We start from the raw sequence: 20888 nt of genomic DNA on the forward strand, positions 1-20888 counted from the left end.
GCAACTATATGCCAATAAAATGGACAACCTGGAAGAAATGGACAAATTCTTGGAAAAGCACAACCTTCCGAGACTAAACCAGGAAGAAATAGAATATATAAACATACATATCACAAGCACTGAAATTGAGACTGTGATTAAAAATCTTCCAACAAACAAAAGCCCAGGACCAGATGGCTTCACAGGCAAATTCTATCAAACATTTAGAGAAGAGCTAACACCTATCCTTCTCAAACTCTTCCAAAAGACAGCAGAGAGAGGAACACTCCCAAACTCATCCTATGAGGCCACCATCGCCCTGATACCAAAACCAGAAAAAGATGTCACAAAAAAAGAAAACTAGAGGCCAATATCACTGATGAACAAAGATGCAAAAATCCTCAACAAAATACTAGCCAACAGAATCCAACAGTACATTCAAAGGATCATACACCATGATCAGTGGGGTTTATCCCAGGAATGCAAGGATTCTTCAATATATGCAAATCAATCAATGTGAAAAACCATATTAACAAACTGAAGGAAAAAAAACATATGATCTTCTCCATAGATGCAGAAAAAGCTTTCGACAAAATTCAACACCCATTTATGATAAAAACCCTGCAGAAAGTAGGCATAGAGGGAACTTACCTCAACATAATAAGGGCCATATATGACAAACCCTTAGCCAACATCGTTCTCAATGGTGAAAAACTGAAACCATTTCCTCTAACCTCAGGAACAAGACAAGGTTGTCCACTCTCACCACTGTTATTCAACATAGTGTTGGAAGTTTTAGCCACAGCAATCAGAGAAGAAAAAGAAATAAAAGGAATCCAAATCATTAAAGAAGAAGTAAAGCTGTCACTCTTTGCAGATGACACGATACTATATATAGAGAATCCTAAAGATGCTACCAGAAAAGTACTAGAGCTAATCAATGAATTTGGTAAAGTAGCAGGATACAAAATTAACGCACAGCAATCTCTTGCACCCCTATACACTAATGATGAAAAATCTGAAAGAGAAATTAAGGAAACACTCCCATTTACCACTGCAACAAGAAGAATAAAATACCTAGGAATAAACCTACCTAAGAAGACAAAAGACCTGTATGCAGAAAACTATAAGACACCGATGAAAGAAATTAAAGATGATGCTAACAGACGGAGAGATATACCATGTTCTTGGATTGGAAGAATCAACACTGTGAAAATGACTATACTACCCAAAGCAATCTACAGGTTCAGTGTAATCCGTATCAAACTACCAATGGCATTTTTCACCAAACTAGAACAAAAAAACTCACAATTTGTATGGAAACACAAATGACCCCTAATAGCAAAAGCAATCTTGAGAAAGAAAAACGGAGCTGGAGGAATCAGGCTCCCTGCCTTCAAACTATACTACAAAGCTACAGTAATCACGACAGTATGGTACTGGCACAAAAACAGCAATATAGATCAATGGAACAGGATAGAAAGCTCAGAGATAAACCCACACACATATGGTCACCTTATCTTTTATAAAGGAGCCAAGAATATACAGTGGAGAAAAGACAGCCTCTTCAATAAGTGGTGCTGGGAAAACTGGACAGCTACATGTAAAAGAATGAAATTAGAACAGTCCCTAACACCATACACAAAAATAAACTCAAAATGGATTTAAGACCTAAATACAAGGCCAGATGCTATAAAACTTAGAGGAAAACATAGGCAGAACAATCTATGACATAAATCACAGCAACATCTTTTTTGACCCATCTCCCTGAGTAATGGAAATAAAATCAAAAATAAACAAATGGGACCTAATGAAACTTAACAGCCTTTGCACAGCAAAGGAAACCATAAACAAGACGAAAAGACAACCCTCAGAATAGGAGAAAATATTTGCAAACGAAGTACCTGACAAGGGATTAATCCCAAAATATACAAGCAGCTCATGCAGCTCAATATCAAAAAAACAAACAACCCAATCCAAAAATGGGCAGAAGACCTAAATAGACATTTCTCTAAAGAAGATATACAGATTGCCAACAAACACATGAAAGGATGCTCAACATCACTAATCATTAGAGAAATGCAAATCAGAACTACAATGAGGTATCACCTCACACCAGTCAGAATGGCCATCATTAAAAAATCTACAAACAGTAAATGCTGGAGAGGGTGTGGAGAAAAGGGAATGCAAATTGATACAGCCACTATGGAAAACAGTATGGAGGGTCCTTAAAAAACTAAAAATAGAACTACTATATGACACAGCAATCCCACTACTGGGCATATACCCTGAGAAAACCATAATTCAAAGGAGTCATGTACCACAATGTTCATTGCAGCACTATTTACAATGGCCAGGACATGGAAGCAACCTAAGTGTCCATCGACAGATGAATGGATAAAGAAGTTGTGGCACATATATATAATGGAATATTACTCAGCCATAAAAAGAAACAAAATTGAGTTATTTGTAGCGAGGTGGATGGACCTAGAGTCTGTGATACAGAGTGAAGTAAGTCAGAAAGAGAAAAACAAATACCATATGGTAACACATATATATATGGAATAAAAAAAATGGTTCTGAAGAGCCTAGGGGCAGGACAGGAATAAAGACGCAGATGTAGGAAATGGACTTGAGGACACCGGGAGGGGGAGGGTGAAGGGTAAGCTGAGACAAAGTGAGAGAGTGGCATGGACATATATACACTACCAAATGTAAAATAGATAGCTAATGGGAAGCAGTCGCATAGCACAGGGAGATCAGTTTGGTGCTTTGTGACCACCTAGAGGGGTGGGATAGGGAGGGTGTGAGGGAGACGCAAGAGGGAGGGGATATGGGGATATATGTATTCGTATAGCTGATTCTCTTTGTTATACTGCAGCAATTAACAGAACATTGTAAAGCAAATATACTCCAATAAAGATGTTAAAAAAATTATTTTTAGTATGCAATAGATATTGATTACATACACATAAATAAAGACTGTAAGATACAATCTTTAGTCTTAAGGATTTTAAGCCTTGTTTGGAAGATAATACATACAAAAACATCTGTAGTACAAGAACAGAAGTTGTCTAAGCTATCTAGAACTATATTCTCTCTATATATATTCTACAATCTTGTTCTACATATACCTACATGGTATATTCTATAAACCAGTGGTAATATGACAATTGAAATAAGAGAGAACAGATAGATAATAATAAGGAAGTAGATGAGCCTACCTAGGAATGTGTGTGTATGTATGCATGCATATGTGTAGAACACCAAGGGCAGCTAATGTTTAATGTGTACCAGATCTATTTCTAGTATATATAGAATACATATATGCATATATAGAATAGATATATGTATACAATGGAATACACATTATAGAATATACAGAATAGAACAGAATAACAGCTGCCACCCCAAATTTATTTATTTTCTAAATTTAGATCTAGATATATTAAATGTTCTCAAAGGATAGTATCCCTGTGGTCCCTGAGATATGAAATCTGAGGAAAAGGCTTTGGGTCACTTAAAACAGGAATTTGTGGCAGATTCCTTGTATCAGTGCTAAATAATTTCAGATGTTTCTACCCAACTCAGTCCCTTTTATTTACCATTCACTGTGCAACATTTCTTGTTTGCCGAATACATACTGTTCAAATTTCCAGTGAAAGACCACTTGCGATTCAAGGCAAAAAGGTTTCTTTGGTGAACTTAAATTCTGAATTTCCTGAGCTAATGCTGATAATTTAACATATAAAACACTGTACTAAAATAGCTTTCCTTAGCTAATAGTTGCAGACTCAAGGCAGGAAAACTTTCAGTAAAACAGAGTTTATGATTCTGAATAGTAGGTTTTTATGAATGTCAGTTATTTCAACTGTATTTTATAAACCATTTTATATGAAATATCATTTGCTAGCAATATATATTTTTTCTTTCTACAGGTCTGGAGTGCTGGTAATATATACCAGCATTGAGATACAAAGCACCTTACAAATGTGACTTGATGTTTTTCTAGGTTGCTCACTCAACACTATTGGTTATGTTTCACTACTTTCTTCATTTAAGAAACCTGCTCCCAGGTTCCTCAGACAACTGAAAATAGAATTACCATATGATCCAGCAATCCCACTCCTGGGCATATATGCAGAGAAAACTCTAATTCAAAAAGATACATGCACCCCTATGTCCACAGCAGCACTATTCACAATAGCCAAGACATGGAAACAACCTAAATGTCCATCTACAGGTGAATGGATCAAGAAGATGTGGTATATACATATATACAGTGGAATACTACTCAGCCATAAAATGAACACAATAATGTCATTTGCAGCAACATGGATACAACTAGAGTTGTCATACTAAGTGAAGTAAGTCAGAACGAGAAAGTCAAATAGTATATGATATCACTTATGTGTGGAATGTAAAATATGGCATAAATGAACTTATGTACGAAACAGAAACAGATTCACGGACATAGAGAACAGACTAGTGGTTGCCAAGGGGGAGGGAGTTGGGGGAGGGGTGGAGTGGGAGGTTGAGGTTAGCAGATGTAAGGTGTTATATATGGAATGGATAAACAACAAGGACTTACTGTATAGCAGAGAACTATATTCAGTATCCTATGATAAACCATAATGGAAAATATTTTAAAAAGAATGTGTATATATGTATAACTGAATCACTTTGTTGTACAGCAGAAATTAACACAACATTGTAAATCAACTATACTTCAATAAAAAAAAAAATAAAGAAACCTGCTCCCAAGACACTTATTTTTTTTTTTTTTTGTGGTACGCGGGCCTCTCACTGTTGTGGCCTCTCCCGCTGCGGAGCACAGGCTCCGGACGCGCAGGCTCAGCGGCCATGGCTCAGGGGCCCAGCCGCTCCGCGGCATGTGGGATCCTCCCGGACCAGGGCACGAACCCGTGTCCCCTGCAACGGCAGGCGGACTCTCAACCACTGCGCCACCAGGGAAGCCCAAGACACTTATTTTACTTAAACGTTTTCAGTTACACTATATAAAAAGATATCATTTTAAGTAGCAATGGCCCAAATGATAATTAGTTTACTTGTAATCACTGATTACATATTCCCTATTCACTCAACTGAAAAACCAGAAAATTCCCCCCAAATCCACAAAAGCCAAACAACAGAAATATTATAAACCTCTGAACCAATACATATGTGATGAGGGTATCCCAAAACAGAAACAGTTTTCTTGCCTCTATTTTAAGATGCCAGTGTTTTCTCTTATTCTGAAATTGCTCCTGATTTTTAGAAGAGAAAATATTTAGAGCTTCTTGCACCCAGGTAACATTTTTAGGAGCAGGAGGAAATTGTTTAGTAATTAGAAAGGCAAAGTTATGATCAGACTGTCAGAGGTGGCTATAGAGCTTAAAGAGGCTCAGACTCAGGAAAAAAAGGAAAGGAGGTAGGTTTTTAGAACAGAGAATCCTTCCAGTTTTGGGAGTGGTACACTTTTACCCAAGGATCTGGGGGTGTGTTGCAGTGGAGTTTCTTGCAACACATGTTCTTACATAACCCATAGGATAAGGATAGCCTGGGAGTCCTATTAGTTATCACAGCAGAGTTAATGACGAAACTTTTGTTGCATTCACATAAGAGATCTGAACACTTTAAGCTTCTCTGTTTCTATGTTTTGTTTTTGTTTTCTCTTCCCTTAGTTTCCTGAGAAGATTTTTTGGAAAGCTCCAACCTTAGGGGAGCAAGAAGACTCACAATGCAGAGGGGTCAACAGTTGGAGTAGCATCCAGAGTAGGACCCACAGTCCTACTGATCCAGGCAAATGTGCTGACGCAAGCAAGCACGTGGGGACGTAAAGGAAGAAGGCTGTGAAGAAGCTGGGAGGTGGCAGTTTTCCCTGAGTATATACTACTGTAACCTAGTGACATTAGGAGAAATGATGCATTTCTCCTTGTCGGGCAGAAAGAGCTGGGATATGCAGCTGGATAGGGACTGGCAGTCCCTGCCTGCAGCTTTTCACCCGAACACTCAGCCTCATCCAGTGACTCATCTGACCTGAGCAGGGGGTGAATATCTGAAGTGCTGGACAGAGTCCTGGGCCAGAATTCTGCCCAGCTATGGCTCTCTCTCTTCCCTCCTTACAAGAGAGTATAGTGGTCCACCTCCCCGCCCCAATCCTTGTCTTCTCTTTCTACGGTTTCATTTATGCATGGTCAACCATGGTCCAGAGATATTACATGGAAAATTCCAGAAACAAACAATTCATAAGTTTAAATTGTCCAGCATTCTGAGTAGTGCGATGAAATCTCATACCGTCCAGCCCTGTCCCACCTGGGATCGCCAGCCATGGCGTGATGATCCAGGTTACCCAAAGATGACCCTCCTTCTGACATATCATCAGAAGGTCAGTAGTACCCTAATACTACGTCACAATGCCTACATCATTCACCTCACTTCATCTCAACATGGAGGCATTTTATCATCTCACATCATCACAAGAAGAGTGAGTATGGTTCTATAAGATGTTTTGAGAGAGACCACATTCACATAACTTTTAATACAGTATATTGTTATAATTGTTCTATTTTTAGTTATTGTTCTTCATTTCTTACTGTGCCTAATTTATAAATTAAACTTTGTTATAGGTATGTATTTATAGGAAAAATCATAGTACATATAGGGCTTGGTACTATCTGTGGTTAAAGGCATCCACTGGGGGTCTTGGAACGTGGATAACGGGGAACCTCTATCAGGCTCTTCAACTTGTGATAGCAAAGGCTGAATCTCAAAATACCAAGGTTTAAGTGTTGTTAAGAAGTACTAGTGGTGGAGGCTGGGTGACTGGGTGAGGTACACTTACCAAGGGTGAAACTTAGCTTTGTTTAGAACAACTGCAACCTTGGTACACTGTTACTTGAGCTCTTTGCTATTTAGATACTTTTTTCTCCTGTGGGAGGCCCATTGCTTATTGATGCTAGTTTAACATCCATGCCTGACCCACTCTTTAGGTACTCAGACCTCTTTCCCCCAACTTTCAGCTTCACTTACAGGCAAAGATTGGCCTGTAGAACAAACCGATAGAGATGCAAGGAAAGGTTTATTCTTTTTTGTTATGATCCTCTTGTAGGGATGGCCTCAGAGTTCCTTTTTGTTATGATCCTCAATTCCTTTTTGTTATGATCCTCTTGTAGGGATAGCCTCCGAGTTCAGGCCCACAATCCCTTTTATAAAATTCTTGGACCAGATGTCTTCGGAATTCAAAATTTTTTCAGATATGGTGTCCATAGCATATGGTACACAAAAATTCCAGTGGGGTCCAAGCTAGCACCTCATAATCAAGTATATTAATGCTTCTACAGTCAAATGTATGAATTTTCACAATACATAAAGACTAAAAATAGCTTCAAATCAGTTCTGGGCAAGCTTTGCCATCAAATGAGTTTTGGTGTCAAATGTGCAAAAAACAACTTTCAGTTTTCAGGCCATTTTGGCTTTTGAAATTGAGGGTAAGGGAGTGTAGATCTCCATTAGGTTTTCAAAGAGTTAAGACAAACTAATCTATTGGTGCTTAGAGAAAGAAGAGAGGAGACCTACCACCATATAAATCTAACCTAAGAACCTAAAATAACCTGAAGGGGCCTTTCAAAGGGATCTTTTAAACACCAAATTTGACTACATTAAGAAGGATTTAAGTTAAGTGGGTTGTCTTTCTTCCTGGGCTCCTGTCATATGACCTTGATGTGTTTTGTTCCCCAGAGTGAGTCTGTGACGGTTCTATTGTCATGGAATCTGAGCTGCATTGCTGTCCTGCAGGGAAAGGAACCAGAAGTGGGCAGACCTAAGCTTTCTGAGACTCACAGAACATTCCCCGACTAGAATAAAAACCTCAACAAGGCAAGAGTGTTAGAGCCAACTGGCATGCTTGCACTATGACTCCACAATAAAGTAATTACACAGTTTGATTTTTTAAGAAGATAAAAACCAAAAAAGTTGCTTTTTCCCTTAATAGAGGGGAAGCTTTTCTTAAGGCCTAATCTTTGCAGTTTTAAAAGTGGAATTGGGAAGATTATATTCTGGCTTGTTGTGCTCGAGATTGTATACTAGCGAAGGGGTAAACTGTCCTTGAGCTGAGGGGCTGTCGCCAGTGGAGACATATGGAGATAAAGGCTTACTTGGCTTCCAGGGCCAGTGCAATGATGCCTGCAGCCATGGGGGCTGAGGCCGAAGTCCCAGTGTGGTTGTCCGTGCAACGCTGCCTCAGATCCGTAGTGATCTAGAAGACAGAAGTGGAAAATTTAGGGCTCTGGGGTCAATGTGAGTCACATGCAAGTAAAAAGAAATTTACTCATAAAACTGGAATGGAGGGGTGTTGAAATAGTTGTTTTAAATTCCTTGTTCCTGCACTCCTGTGACCGTTATCACTTCCAGAGAATCGCCTGTGTAAATCAACTCTGAAAAGGGGAGGGTTTGGAAATTGGATTCCACTTGTGTTACAACCAGGTCAGGACTAAGGTGAGCCTTTGGCCCGAAACATATGGGTTATGCAAGTGTATCCTTAAATTTTACACCCTAGGCACCTCACTTGCCTCTCTCTGGTCCCAGCTTTAGTTAAAACGAAAGTTCTTTCATTACTCCAACATTTTAAATAATCAAACATTTTGAGCCAACAACCAGACACTGAGTTAAGCACCTAGCATAAGAAATAAAAGCACAGGGTCTTGTTTCTGCCCTCCTAGAACTATTACATTGGAAAAGCTTCAGGTTTCAAGCAAAAGATTTATTCTGCCCTAGAAGGAACTTTGCTTACAGACTCATTTTTAGAATGCACAGAAATGTGACTTGGATGAACCAAGACTTCCTGATAGATTTAACACAAACACTAAAAACAAGGTTGAAGCCAGTGTACTTGATGTGAAATGAACAGTGCATGCTTGTATATTATAGGAGATTAGCCATTTTCCATTTTCTTAAAATCGAAATGTGAGAACTAGATCATTTTTTCCTCTTGGTTTGAATCTAGTTCACTTCAGCTGTGGCTGAATAACACGCCCGTCAGCAAGGGCAGTGTTTCTCAACCTTTGTTCCATGATCATTTCATGAAAGAAGAAAAATTAAATGCAGAATCTTCATAACTAGAGAAATAAAGCACTAGGGTATATAATTTTGCAAACCACTGTAATATCTAAGATCCTCCCTCCCTGATAAGAATCCTTTTTTGCCCCTTTGGGACTAATAGCCCTCCTGTTGGGAAGCTACAAGGCTTGTGAGATGAACTTAAGAGTCTCATTGTAGTTATTGGAAGACATTGGTAAAGCTTTCTCAGTCATCAAGACAAGTATATTGCCCATATTTTACAGATAAGAAAACTGAGGTGAAAGGTCAGAAGAAAGGTGTAGGGGGATAGAGGTGGCGAAAACAAAGCCTTGCTATTCTAAGGTGCATCCTTCAAGAGAAGAATGCAGATTAGCTGATTTGGAAAGAAATTTGCTCATCACCGAAAGAAAGCACTGCATAACTCTTTAGAAATGAGTCCTCCCCTAAGTTTCCTCAGTGTCACGTGAGGATGTCTGAAGGGACTCTTTAATTATCTGTCATGAATCGAGATTGACATCCCGGTGATTTAGTTTCACACGAGGCCATCAGTGCTGTCTGTTCTTTATGCCTTTTGACACCACTAATATTACCAGATTAGCCATACCAGAGAGGCACTGATACAAAAGAAATGGGAGAAAGAGTAAAAATACAGAGAACCACGTAGATAGGTGGTGGGAGAGAGGAGACAAGCCTTGCACTCTTTTCTGGAATAACTGAGAGCTGGGCAAAAGCCCGACTGCGTGTTTGGCAAGCTGGGCAAGTTGTTTCTAGATTCACAGACGTGATTAGCTAGCCATCCTCTGATCCTCCACAGTGGATGTTCCCAAGATGTCTGGGTAAATAGAGCCCTACCCACTTCTACATTAAGAAACTTCTGAGATTTTTCAACTGTTGATGTTAAAAAGGTATTTCTTTTTGGAGGGGGCCAGGTAAAAAAAAACACCTAACACAGATTTACCCTTTTAACAAATTTTTAAGTGTACAGTACAGTATTTCTAATTATATGCACTTTGCTGTGCAGTCCTAGAGCTCTATGACATTTTCACCTTGCCTGACTGAAACTCTACCCATTAAACAATTCCCCATACCCCCTCCCCAGCCCCTGGCAACCACTATTGTACTGTTTGCTTCTGTGACTGTCACTGCTCTAGGTATCTCATGTAAGTGGAATCATGCAGCACTTGTCTTTTTTGTGATTGGCTTATTTCACTTAGAATAACATCCTCAAGGCTCATCCGTGTTGTAGCACGTGGCAGGATTTCCTTCTTTTTAGGCTGCATAATATTCCATTGTATTATATAGTATATTTTCTTTATTCATTCATCTGTCAATTGGCATTTGGGTTGCTTCCACCTCTTGGCTATTGTGAATAATGCTGCAATAAACATAGGTGTGTAAATATCTCTTCCAATTCCTGTTTTCAATTCTTTTTTTTTTTTTTTTTAAGACCAACTCCTTTAGACCCACAGCTGGCCTTTTCGTAGTTCTTTCTCTCTTTTCTTTTCTTTTTTTTTCCTTCCTCCCTTCCTTCTTTATGGCAGCGTTGGGTCTTCGTTGCTGCGCGAGGAGGGTCTTCTCTAGTTGCGGCGAGCGGGGGCTACTCTTCATTGCGGTGCGCGGGCTTCTCATTGCGGTGGCTTCTCTTGTTGTGAAGCACGGGCTCTAGGAACGTGGGCTTCAGTAGTTGTGGCTCCTGGGCTCTAGAGCGCAGGCTCAGCAGTCATGGTGCAGTGGGCTTAGCCGCTCCCCGGCATGCGGGATCCTCCCGGACCAGGGCTCAAACTCGTGTCCCCTGCATTGGCAGGCGGACTCTTAGTTAAACACTGCACCACCAGGGAAGTCCTCAGATCCTGTTTTCAATTCTTTTGGATATGTACTCAGAAGTGGGATTGATGGATTGTTAAAAAGTGATTTCTATTTCATTTGAAATGATGGGTGAATTTACAGCCTTATTTTCCAAAGGCCTGGTCCCTAAGTCAATGCATAAACACCCCAGCAGCAGCCTGTTTCCAGGTCTCCAGATATACTGTTGTTGAGAGGTGGCCTTGCCTGCATTTTTCTCATTCTACCTCACCCTCACGGTCACATTCCTTTGCCAAGTGTTTTTCTTTTTTCAATGACTTGTGCCTGAATTCAAGATTTTTCATGACGTTTTCTCACTTGGCTCATTTTGCTTATTCTTCAGCTGCACCAGACACTTTCAACGTACAGAAACAAATCCAGAATAGAGATGCCAAGTGTGTGCAGCATTTGCGAGTGTAATAAATAGCTACGTCCAGCCTCACCTCCAGTGAACAATAAAAATGTTATGATGTTGGGTTGGCCATAGGAATATGCCCCATCCAAATAGGGTCCGCAGGTATATACGCAAATGATATATACGTAAGTAAACAGCCACTTAGTACTTTTATATATAAACACCAATTAACTGTTAAATGCTATTAATATAGGCAAGTTTGTGGAATTCCACATCATAATCATTGTGCTTTTATTTTTGTTTCCAATCACTTTAACTAAATGAAACTTGAGTAGTGAGTAGGGGTAGAAAGGGAGTGGAACAGGAAGGTGATGGAGAGGAGGGAGGTTAAGAGGAATGGAGAGAAAAGAAACAAAAACATCCTCACTCCCTTCTCATCCTCCTTTAAGTGGAAACTCCAGCTGGGTCATTTCAAGAGGAAGTTACTGTCAGTGGTCGAGATATTGAGGTGTAAATTACCGGAAAGTTCTAAGGCAGGTTTTCATCATTAAGAGAACGCACAGCATCAGGAAATTTTTATGTCCATCTTTAGAAAGAAAAGGCAAAGACCACCAAGGAGCACGCAATTTTAAAGAAAAATGATGCTCCCCAAACTGGAACCACATGGGGTAACCCCATTAATCACAACACATGCATACAAGAACTGACAGTGTAATTTAAAGGAAAAGTTGCATTCAACGGTTGGCCCACATCATGGGGCTGGGAATTCAGAGAGTTGATATGTGAAAACAGAACAATAAAGCGCATTAAATTTCAATTCCATCTTAGAATGTCTCAGAATTTGGTTTTGGTCCCGCTGGCGCATCTTGCATGCTCTAAATTCCCCAAATTCACTACCCAAATCAGAAACAGAATTTTTCTCCACAGAACTTCTCAGATTGCTCAAGAAAATATCATTTCTGCCCATCAGAGTGAAAGAAACAGGAGATGACACCAGGCCTCACACCAGATCAAAGCTGTCTTGATCAGCAAATTAGATTTTCAGCCTCTCCCGGGATGGGTAGCAGATGGGCTTTTGGACTCCACAAAGTTTGGGATGTCATCTTGATTTGGTGAGATGGGGTGGGTATTCAGGTCGAGTCAGGCTTCTGCTGCGAAGAACCATCCCTTTTTCTCATCCTAAGCTCTCATTTCCGAGTATTTCACATTTCAATTACTTGGGCTGATTGGATCTTTTATTCTAGCATGTTGATGTAATTCTCCAGGGAATCTCCGTTCAGATTGAGGCTGGCCATAAATGACAAGTCTTTATACAGTTAGGAGTTTCTATCTCCCTGATATCTTATGATCTGTTTTATTTGGAAGGTGCCATATTGTCTCATATCTGTTAAAAGAGCAACTGAACAGATATTTTTAAAACATGAAATGATTCTGTCTGTTAGGTTGAATTTGATTTGGATTTGGATTAGAAAGGTGCCAAAAAAAAAACCTGTTTCAGACACAGCTCTGGAGGAGGATAAGGGCAGAAACTACATCTTAAATGTTAACGAATAAAATAGGAGAAGCTGATAAAATATAAAGGAACCAAAGACTAACTGATGCTTTCTGTGTTCACCAAAGTCACAAAGACTGGTGTAAAATTCAATTATGACTGACAAGGCCACACAAAATTCCACTCCCATGTTGCAATGAGAATCTGTAACTGTAAAGTTCAAACGTAAGGTTTTGCTTATAAATGTGAGGTTGCTATCACTAAATAAGGATCCCATCTTATATCATTTTTTGAATCTCTATAATGTTCAGCTCAGGGCTGGGTACAGAGCAGAGGTACAGTATTTATTTGTTAAGTTGAATTACTAGTGTCAAGCTCCTTTATACTCATTTTGTTCTATATCTATATCTATATCTATATCTATATCTATATATATTTTGCAGTATGCGGGCCTCTCGCCATTGTGGCCTCCCCCGTTGCGGAGCACAGGCTCCGGACGTGCAGGCTCAGCAGCCATGGCTCACGGGCCCAGCTGCTCCGTGGCATGTGGGATCCTCCCAGACTGGGGCAGGCGGACTCTCAACCACTGCGCCACCAGGGAAGCCCGTTTGTTCTATATTTTAAACTCTCCCACTTATTAGGAAAGACTTCAAGGTTACTTCTTTATCGATTCTCCAAATAAGACTTACATAAACTTATAAGCAGCCTACAAAAATTATGTGTGTATGTGTATATATACAATCCAGGGGCTAAAGTATAGCCATTTCTCTTCCTACTACTATTGCTAACACTAGCTGTACTGCTTCTAAAACCACCACCACCAGCAACTTGCAAAGAGCAAAGCAATGAGCGATAGGTGTGTATGTATGCACACAGCTGTATATAAAATTACATTTGACACAAGAACTCTGCAAGGAAGATATATCAATACTATTTATTAACTAAGGAAATGGAGGCTCAGAGAGATTCATGAGCCCAATGACATGCAGCCACTAAAGAGCTGGTAAGTGGTGAAGTATTAAATCCTGAAATGGCAGCAAAAGAAAAAGCTGAGCTACAGAGTATAGTCACCCATGAGAGCAAAGGTGGCAGTTCCAGACCATCACCAGCAATTATTGGCAAAACTGGCCTTGGGATCCAGCCCCCGTCAACCAGTGGGTATCGCCATTCTCCTTCGGGCCACAATCAAAATCAGAATTTTTCAGGCATAAACTTCCCTTCCTTCTTTTTAACATTCTCAAGAGAATATGGATCAGACATCTATACAAACTAAACACATCTGGATTTGCTAGTCTTTCACTCATGAAAAATCATGACATTTCCCAAATCAAAAGGAGAAACAGAGAGATGATAGTAATGACTGCATCTGAATAACAAATTCGTTAGTGGAGAGGGTACTTTCTGCAAAAGGAAATGTGTAGCTGCTTAGGAATATTAAAAGCAATAAGATAATTCCTCCAATGGAACTGGTCTTTCAGGCCAACGCTGAGATACCCTAGGCAGCAAGTTTGTTTTGAACACAAATAAATAAAATGATATCAGAAGAGGGCTGAGCAGAACATATATTTAAACTTGGGCTCACAAGACCCAGGAGGAATACGATGGCCCGCATATTCCAATCACTGAGACAACTTACTAGAGGAAAAAAAGACAAAGGCTGAACAAGTCCCACAAGAAACAGATAATTTAATGATGGGAGTGATTGGGGAGAGAGGGGAGCTTTATCTCTAACAAAGAACTTGGGAGAAATTCAGGAGGGGGTGAAGGGTTACATAAAGACAGGATTTTTAAGGCTCCTTGACACTAAGGATAGTTGGATGTACAGCTTTACATAGCAGGATTCCTGCAGGCAATTTCCTATGTCAAATATATTGTCAAGTACCCTTTGCCTTTCTCCAACCTACCAGTAGAGGAAGATACTCTGAAAGAGAGAGAGCACCTACCTGCCTCCTGTGACTGTTTAAACGCCTTGTGAGGCTTCTATCTTTCTCAGCGTTACTCCTGAATGTTTATCAAGCTCAGGCTCTGGGAAAGAACAAAGTCTTCAACCTCAAGTGGTTTCCATTCTAGCATGGAAAACAGTCAATAAAAAAATGTATAACATCATGTTAAGTAGCTCTAAGGACGCTAGAAAGAAAACTGAACAGGATAAAAGAGTAGAGTTTGGGGGGAGGGGAGTGCCACTCTTTCAGGGGAAGGTGAGGAAGAACAGCCTCCCTGAGAGGAAATTTGAGAAGAGGCATAAATGAAGTGGTTTCTGGGAAAAGTGTTCCTGCCAGATGACAAGTGTTGCACAGGAGGGCCCTGGTTTGAAATCACACAAAAGGCAAAAGGTAACTTTGGGGAGCTCAACGCCAGGCCACGGGAATTAGCCACCCAGACTGGCAAAGGGCTTAGGTGTTTTGCAAGAAGACCGATCGATCGTTTGAGGGGTTAGGAAGAGGTCTAACGGCATGAAATTCAAAATTAGTGAGCCATAAAAATAAAAATGTGCTGTTCAATATAATCACCAATAGTCCCATGTGGATATTTAAATTTAAATCACTTAAAATTTAATCGGAATTAAAATTAAAGTAAAAGTTCTTCCATTGCACTGGCCACATTTAACATGCTCGACAGCCACGTGTCTAGTGACTACCATTTTGGCAGCACAGATGGAGAACCTTTCCATCCTAGCAGAAAGTTCTACTGGACAACGCTGATCTAAAGGACTATGAAGTAAATTGCTCATTGTATTCGGAGTGTATAAAATTTGAATACACTGTCATCAAGAATATAAATGAAAGTAAAGGTAATAAATTTAAAAATTAAAATTACTTTCCATATTAAAAAAGAACGAGTGGGCCAAGTAGTGAAAAACAGTGGATGCCTATGTAGTCCACATACTTTTCTTTTTTTTTTTTTTTTTTATCACTGTGAAGAGAACCCCAAACAGGCAAGAAAAGCACCATTCTTTTTTTTTTTTTTTTTTTTTTTGTGGTACGCGGGCCTCTCACCGCCGCGGCCCCTCCCGTTGCGGAGCACAGGCTCCGGACGCACAGGCTCAGCGGCCATGGCTCACGGGCCCAGCCGCTCCGCGGCACGTGGGATCCTCCCGGACCTGGGCACGAACCCGTGTCCCCTGCACCAGCAGGCGGATCCCCAACCACTGCGCCACCAGGGAAGCCCGAAAAGCACCATTCTTTTATACAGCCCCATGCTGGACGTCCCTGGAAAGGATCCGGGGCATGACAGCACATTGGTTACAAGGTGGGCTGGGGGTTCAACACAACTTTGGTTGGAATCCAGACTCTACCACTTACTAGATGTGTTTCTTTTAACCTTTCAAACTTTAGTTTTCTCATCTGTAAAGTGGGGACAATACTTGATCTTCCTGCATAATGTTTTGTGGATACAAAGAGACGATGCATTCAATGTGCATAGCACACTGCCAGGCACACATCAGAAGGGCAAAAAATGTTATATTTATGACATGTTAATAAAACTATAAATGTACTACATGTCTGGCATGGAATAAAATGTAGACGGTGTTGTTAATAAAAACATTATTTCATAATAACCAGTCACTTCAACTGATTTCTATTTACCTTGTAGGGGAGCTTCTTATCATAGTAATCTTGACATTTTGGTTGCTTCACTTGCTATAATAAGGTTCAAGGCCATCACTGATCCGAATCTATTAAAGCATGCCTGGAATACCAAGGTCCACAACTGTACTGATAGTGATGGTAGGAAACCAAGGGATGGAGACTTGGCTACGTTCTGAAACTCAGGGCAAGGTTTTCCTACTTGCACACCATAAAAAGGACAAGAAAAAATTATTTAACCGAAGTGCTTTCCCAGAAGCAGTGAGATCTTTCCTCTCTCCTGGATCCTCAGCATCTGCCTCAGTTCAACTCACAAAGGTGCTCTATGAATGAAGAATGACAACTGTGCTCTTCTGAAGAAGCTGCAAATGACAAAAGGAAATGGATGGACTGGGGAGGGGAGCCCCAGAACAAAGGGAGACACTGCTGTTCCTGTAACACTCAATCACGGATGCCACTAACAGGATGCGGGCATCTCTGAGGGACCACAGACATCTGGTTCAAAGCGTGGTGAAGAAAAGGTCCCAAGCACAGAGCAGGATTATTTGTCATTCTGACATCTAGAAGGAAAAGGGGCAGCTGGACCATAAAAGCCTGATGTTGCCGCCAACTCTACTCATGTTCAAACTGTTAACATGTTTACCATCAAAGTGCCATTCTTTACGGGGTGGGTGGAACAGATCGTGGTTCTACAGATTGGAAAAACGAAGGTGCAACAAGCACCTCTGTTAACAACAGCTGGAAAAACGACCAGCCTAAGCTCCCACGATACAGAAAGCTACACTGACTTAGGGAACAAGGGTACCAGCCACTTACTAGGTGGCTTGTTGCCACAGGTGTTGTGTAAGTACCTTATGCTCAGTATATTGCTATCTTCATGAAAATTTATGAGGTTGGTTCTGGCTTTACCTCCATTGTACAGATGAGGAAACCAAGACTCGGTAAAGGTTACTTAGCCACTGAGTGGTCTGTCTGTAGCTAGAGATTATAATTTGAAACAGCTACCACATTCCTCTCCAATTGAGGGTAATCTGGAGATTCAGGCAAAATAAGAGAATCTGAGAACTGGCTAGAGAAAAATTAGTAATAAATTGCTGCCATGAAAATGGGAGAGGTTAAACAAAAGGTAGAGCCAAGTAAAAGTTAAATAGATAACTTTATATATTGAGTGAGTCAGTAAAGGTTTTGATATCAGAAGCGGCAACTAGGGAAAAGTGAAATATGACCTGAATCAAGGATATTGACATTAAATCATGGTGTCCATCTTTCCTCTCAAGCCCTATCCCTCACCACAGAATGATCGATTTGTCCGTCTGTGGAAGAATCCTAAATGACCACCCAGTCAATGGGGGTCATAGCAGCTACCACACCATCACAGTAAATAGTGATGAAAAGCCCAGGAAGGTCAAGTGTAAGGAGTAAATCTCAGGGTAGTGATTTTGAGGTCCCTCTATCCGCACTGTGCTCTTCCATCTGGGACCTGGCAACACTTCCTTCTTCCTTGATATTTTGCCCATTGGATTATAATCTTCTCTTAAGGAAGGGACTTACGGAACTTAAAAACACCTCTCTCGGGAGGGAGACGCAAGAGGGAAGAGATATGGGAACATATGTACATGTATAACCGATTCACTTTGTTGTAAAGGAGAAACTAACACACTACTGTAAAACAGTTATACTCCAATAAAGATGTTAAAAAAAACAACCAAAAACAAACAAACAAACAAACCAAAAAAACACCTCTCTCACAACAACTGCCCCACAGGAAATAATAGCACTAGATGGGCATATTTACTTTGAAGCAATGGTGAGTTTTCATTAACATGCCTCAGACTCTAGAAGTTTGGGAAGACAATTCTTATTCCAGAGAGTTTTCATCAGGATTTTCATGATGCAGAACTGATGGATGCCACTCAGTATTAGTGGGCCTTGACCAGGAGCTCTGAGAGATGAGCAAATTTGAAAGCCAAAGGAACATTCCTAGATTAAAACATTTCCATAATGATGGTAAAATATCATAGAGCATCACCTTCCCAGGAAGAAAGCCATGGAACTTCAAAACTTGTCATCTCTGTATTTTCTCCTTTTATATTTCACTTTGTATCGTGGAATATGTTTACTGATGTATGATGGAGGTACTTCCAGGGTTACTCATGTGCATATTTTTAACCCAATTATTATGAAGGGATTAGAGAAAGATGGGGGCAGATGGGATATGCATAGGGGTAGGCAGTTTCTATTTAAATCAATCTGAAAAATGTAACTAAAGAGGATAGTAAAAGGTAGCCGAGAAATCAAACGTGAAAATCCTATAGTAATCAGGAATCAAGAGGAACCAAATAGATATGGATGAAGAATTACATGAAGGAGGTAGTATCTTATCACCTCTATTTCCCCCGCTGTATAAAGCCAGAGGGAGCATCGCAGAGTGAACCAAACCTGCGTGAATCACAGGATCTGAAAGCAGGGTGTTGGCTAAATGCTAAAAAGTGTCATGTATAGCAGCTTAGCTCCACTTTAGAAAGACAAACCCCGAGACATTTTATAAAACCATGATCAGGAAAAGAGCAAAGTGCAAAGGTGTCTGAAATTTAGAGTCAGTCACACAGTGTGGGGCAACCTAAAAGTCAGACCTTTTTTGAGCACCAATGGGTCAGGTAGTGTGCAAAGCACTTTCTATCAACTTCCTCATAATCACTGAAATAACTCCATGAACTAGGTATTACTAAATGCCCTCATTTTACAGGTAAGGATCTTAAGTAATGTATCCAAAGTTACCCAGCTAGTAAATAGTTCCAGAATGAATGAAACCCACGCAGGCTGGTCCTGCAAACCTGAACTCTTAACCATTTTACCATCTGCATAGAGAGCAGAGCATGTTGGTAAACAGATCACACAGGACTACTGTGCCTCTCGTTCAGGCAAATTCTGTGCTGCAGTGCTAGAGAAGCACCTTTTACAAAGGTTTAGGTCACACTGAATTCGTTGTACCTACTTTGAAACCAAAGTACTCAAGCTGAAGTTCAAAGGCAGTACGGGGACAGAGTGATAGGGAACTGGGCTGAGAATGCCACACAGTCTCTTCCCTGCCACCAACTCACAAGGTGAATGTAGTCCATTCATTTGTCTTCAATAAAACTGAAGCTTAATCATGTCTAAGGCCACATTCAATGCTGGAATGTAATGACCCAGACAGACTTTTTCAATGACTTGGTAACGGAATGGTAATATTTACAAATACCTGTGTTGAGTAATCAGCTAATCTTTCTATTTCCATATATTACTTGTGCATATAAATGTATGGTCTCCCTTTGTGTTTCAAAGTGAAAGATAAATAAACCAATCATGCCAGACATGCAAATGTCACATACTATTTTCTTATCATAGGACTCTCCGCTGCTGTAGGTTGTGGCCAGCGTGGACGAACACTCTTCCAGGTACCAAGGCTTCTTTCCGCTTTCAGCTGTGCTGCTGATGGAGATGGTGTAGATGCTGTTGGTGTAGCCATCACAGGAGCAGTGGTCTTTGCTCCTCCCACCATTTCCTGATGCCCAGACAAAAACAGAGCCGAGGCCTCTCCGCCCCTGCACACAAACAGAGAAACTTACATGATGGAAGACATGGGTCACAGACTCTAGATGAAGGCAAGATCAATATCAACATGGCAGAATGAAGCATTTGCAGAAGGCGTACCATGCTACATTGATAATGTGCTGGATCTAAGCTGCTTTCTGAAGTAAGAAGAGTTGCTTTTAAAAACTAAAACAGGACTTCCCTGGTGGCGCAGTGGTTAAGAATCCACCTGCCAGTGCAGGGGACACGGGTTCGATTGCTGGTCCGGCAAGATCCCACATGCCGCGGAGCAACTAAGCCCCCGCGCCACAAATACTGAGCCTGCTTTCTAGAGCCCGTGAGCCACAACTACTGAAGCCCGTGCACCTGCAGCCCGTGCTCCGCAACAAGAGAAGCCACTGTGAAGAGCAGCCACCGTGAAGAGTAGCCCCCGCGTGCCACAACTAGAGAAAGCCCGCGCACAGCAACGAAGACCCAATGCAGCCAAAAATAAATAAATAAATAAATTTATTTTTTTTAAAAGACAAAACTAATCTGGATGCAATGTACAGCATGACAACTATGGTTAATACTACTGTATTGTACGTTTGAAAGTTGCTAAGAGAGTAGATCTTAAAATTTCTCATCACAAGAAAAAAAACTGTAACTATGTATGGTGATGGATGTTAACTAGACTCACAGTGGCGATCATTTCACAAATATATAGAAATATTGAATCATTAATGTTGTATACTTGAAACTAATATGTCAATTATATCCCAATTAAAAAAAGAAACTAAAATAATACCTTTCACCTGATATAGTCATAGAAGTAACAAGAGCACAAACAATGACGATCCTAAGGGCGAACATTTTACTAGGTACCTACCGTGGGCCAAGCACAATTCTAAATGTTTTACATGAATCAGACTGAATTCCTCCAACAACTCTGTGAGAATGGTACAATTTTTGTCCCCATCACACAGATAAAGAATTGAGGTAC

At 40.5% G+C, this 20888-nt stretch overlaps 1 protein-coding gene across 4 annotated transcripts in view; it reads right to left on the reverse strand.

Moving 5' to 3' along the window:
• The window catches only part of PCSK5 (proprotein convertase subtilisin/kexin type 5), a 470026-nt gene that overhangs the window by 255442 nt on the left and 193696 nt on the right, over positions 1–20888 (reverse strand). For all 4 annotated transcript variants that reach the window (XM_007130098.4, XM_055087125.1, XM_007130100.4 and 1 more), the window contains exons 8-9: positions 19705–19917; positions 8136–8236 (exon numbers count right to left, since the gene is read on the reverse strand). In XM_007130098.4, the coding sequence (XP_007130160.1) occupies positions 8136–8236; positions 19705–19917 (314 nt within the window). The remainder of the gene's footprint in view (positions 1–8135; positions 8237–19704; positions 19918–20888) is intronic.

Source organism: Physeter macrocephalus, chromosome 9 (assembly GCF_002837175.3).
Source record: "Physeter macrocephalus isolate SW-GA chromosome 9, ASM283717v5, whole genome shotgun sequence".
Taxonomy (NCBI): domain Eukaryota; kingdom Metazoa; phylum Chordata; class Mammalia; order Artiodactyla; family Physeteridae; genus Physeter; species Physeter macrocephalus.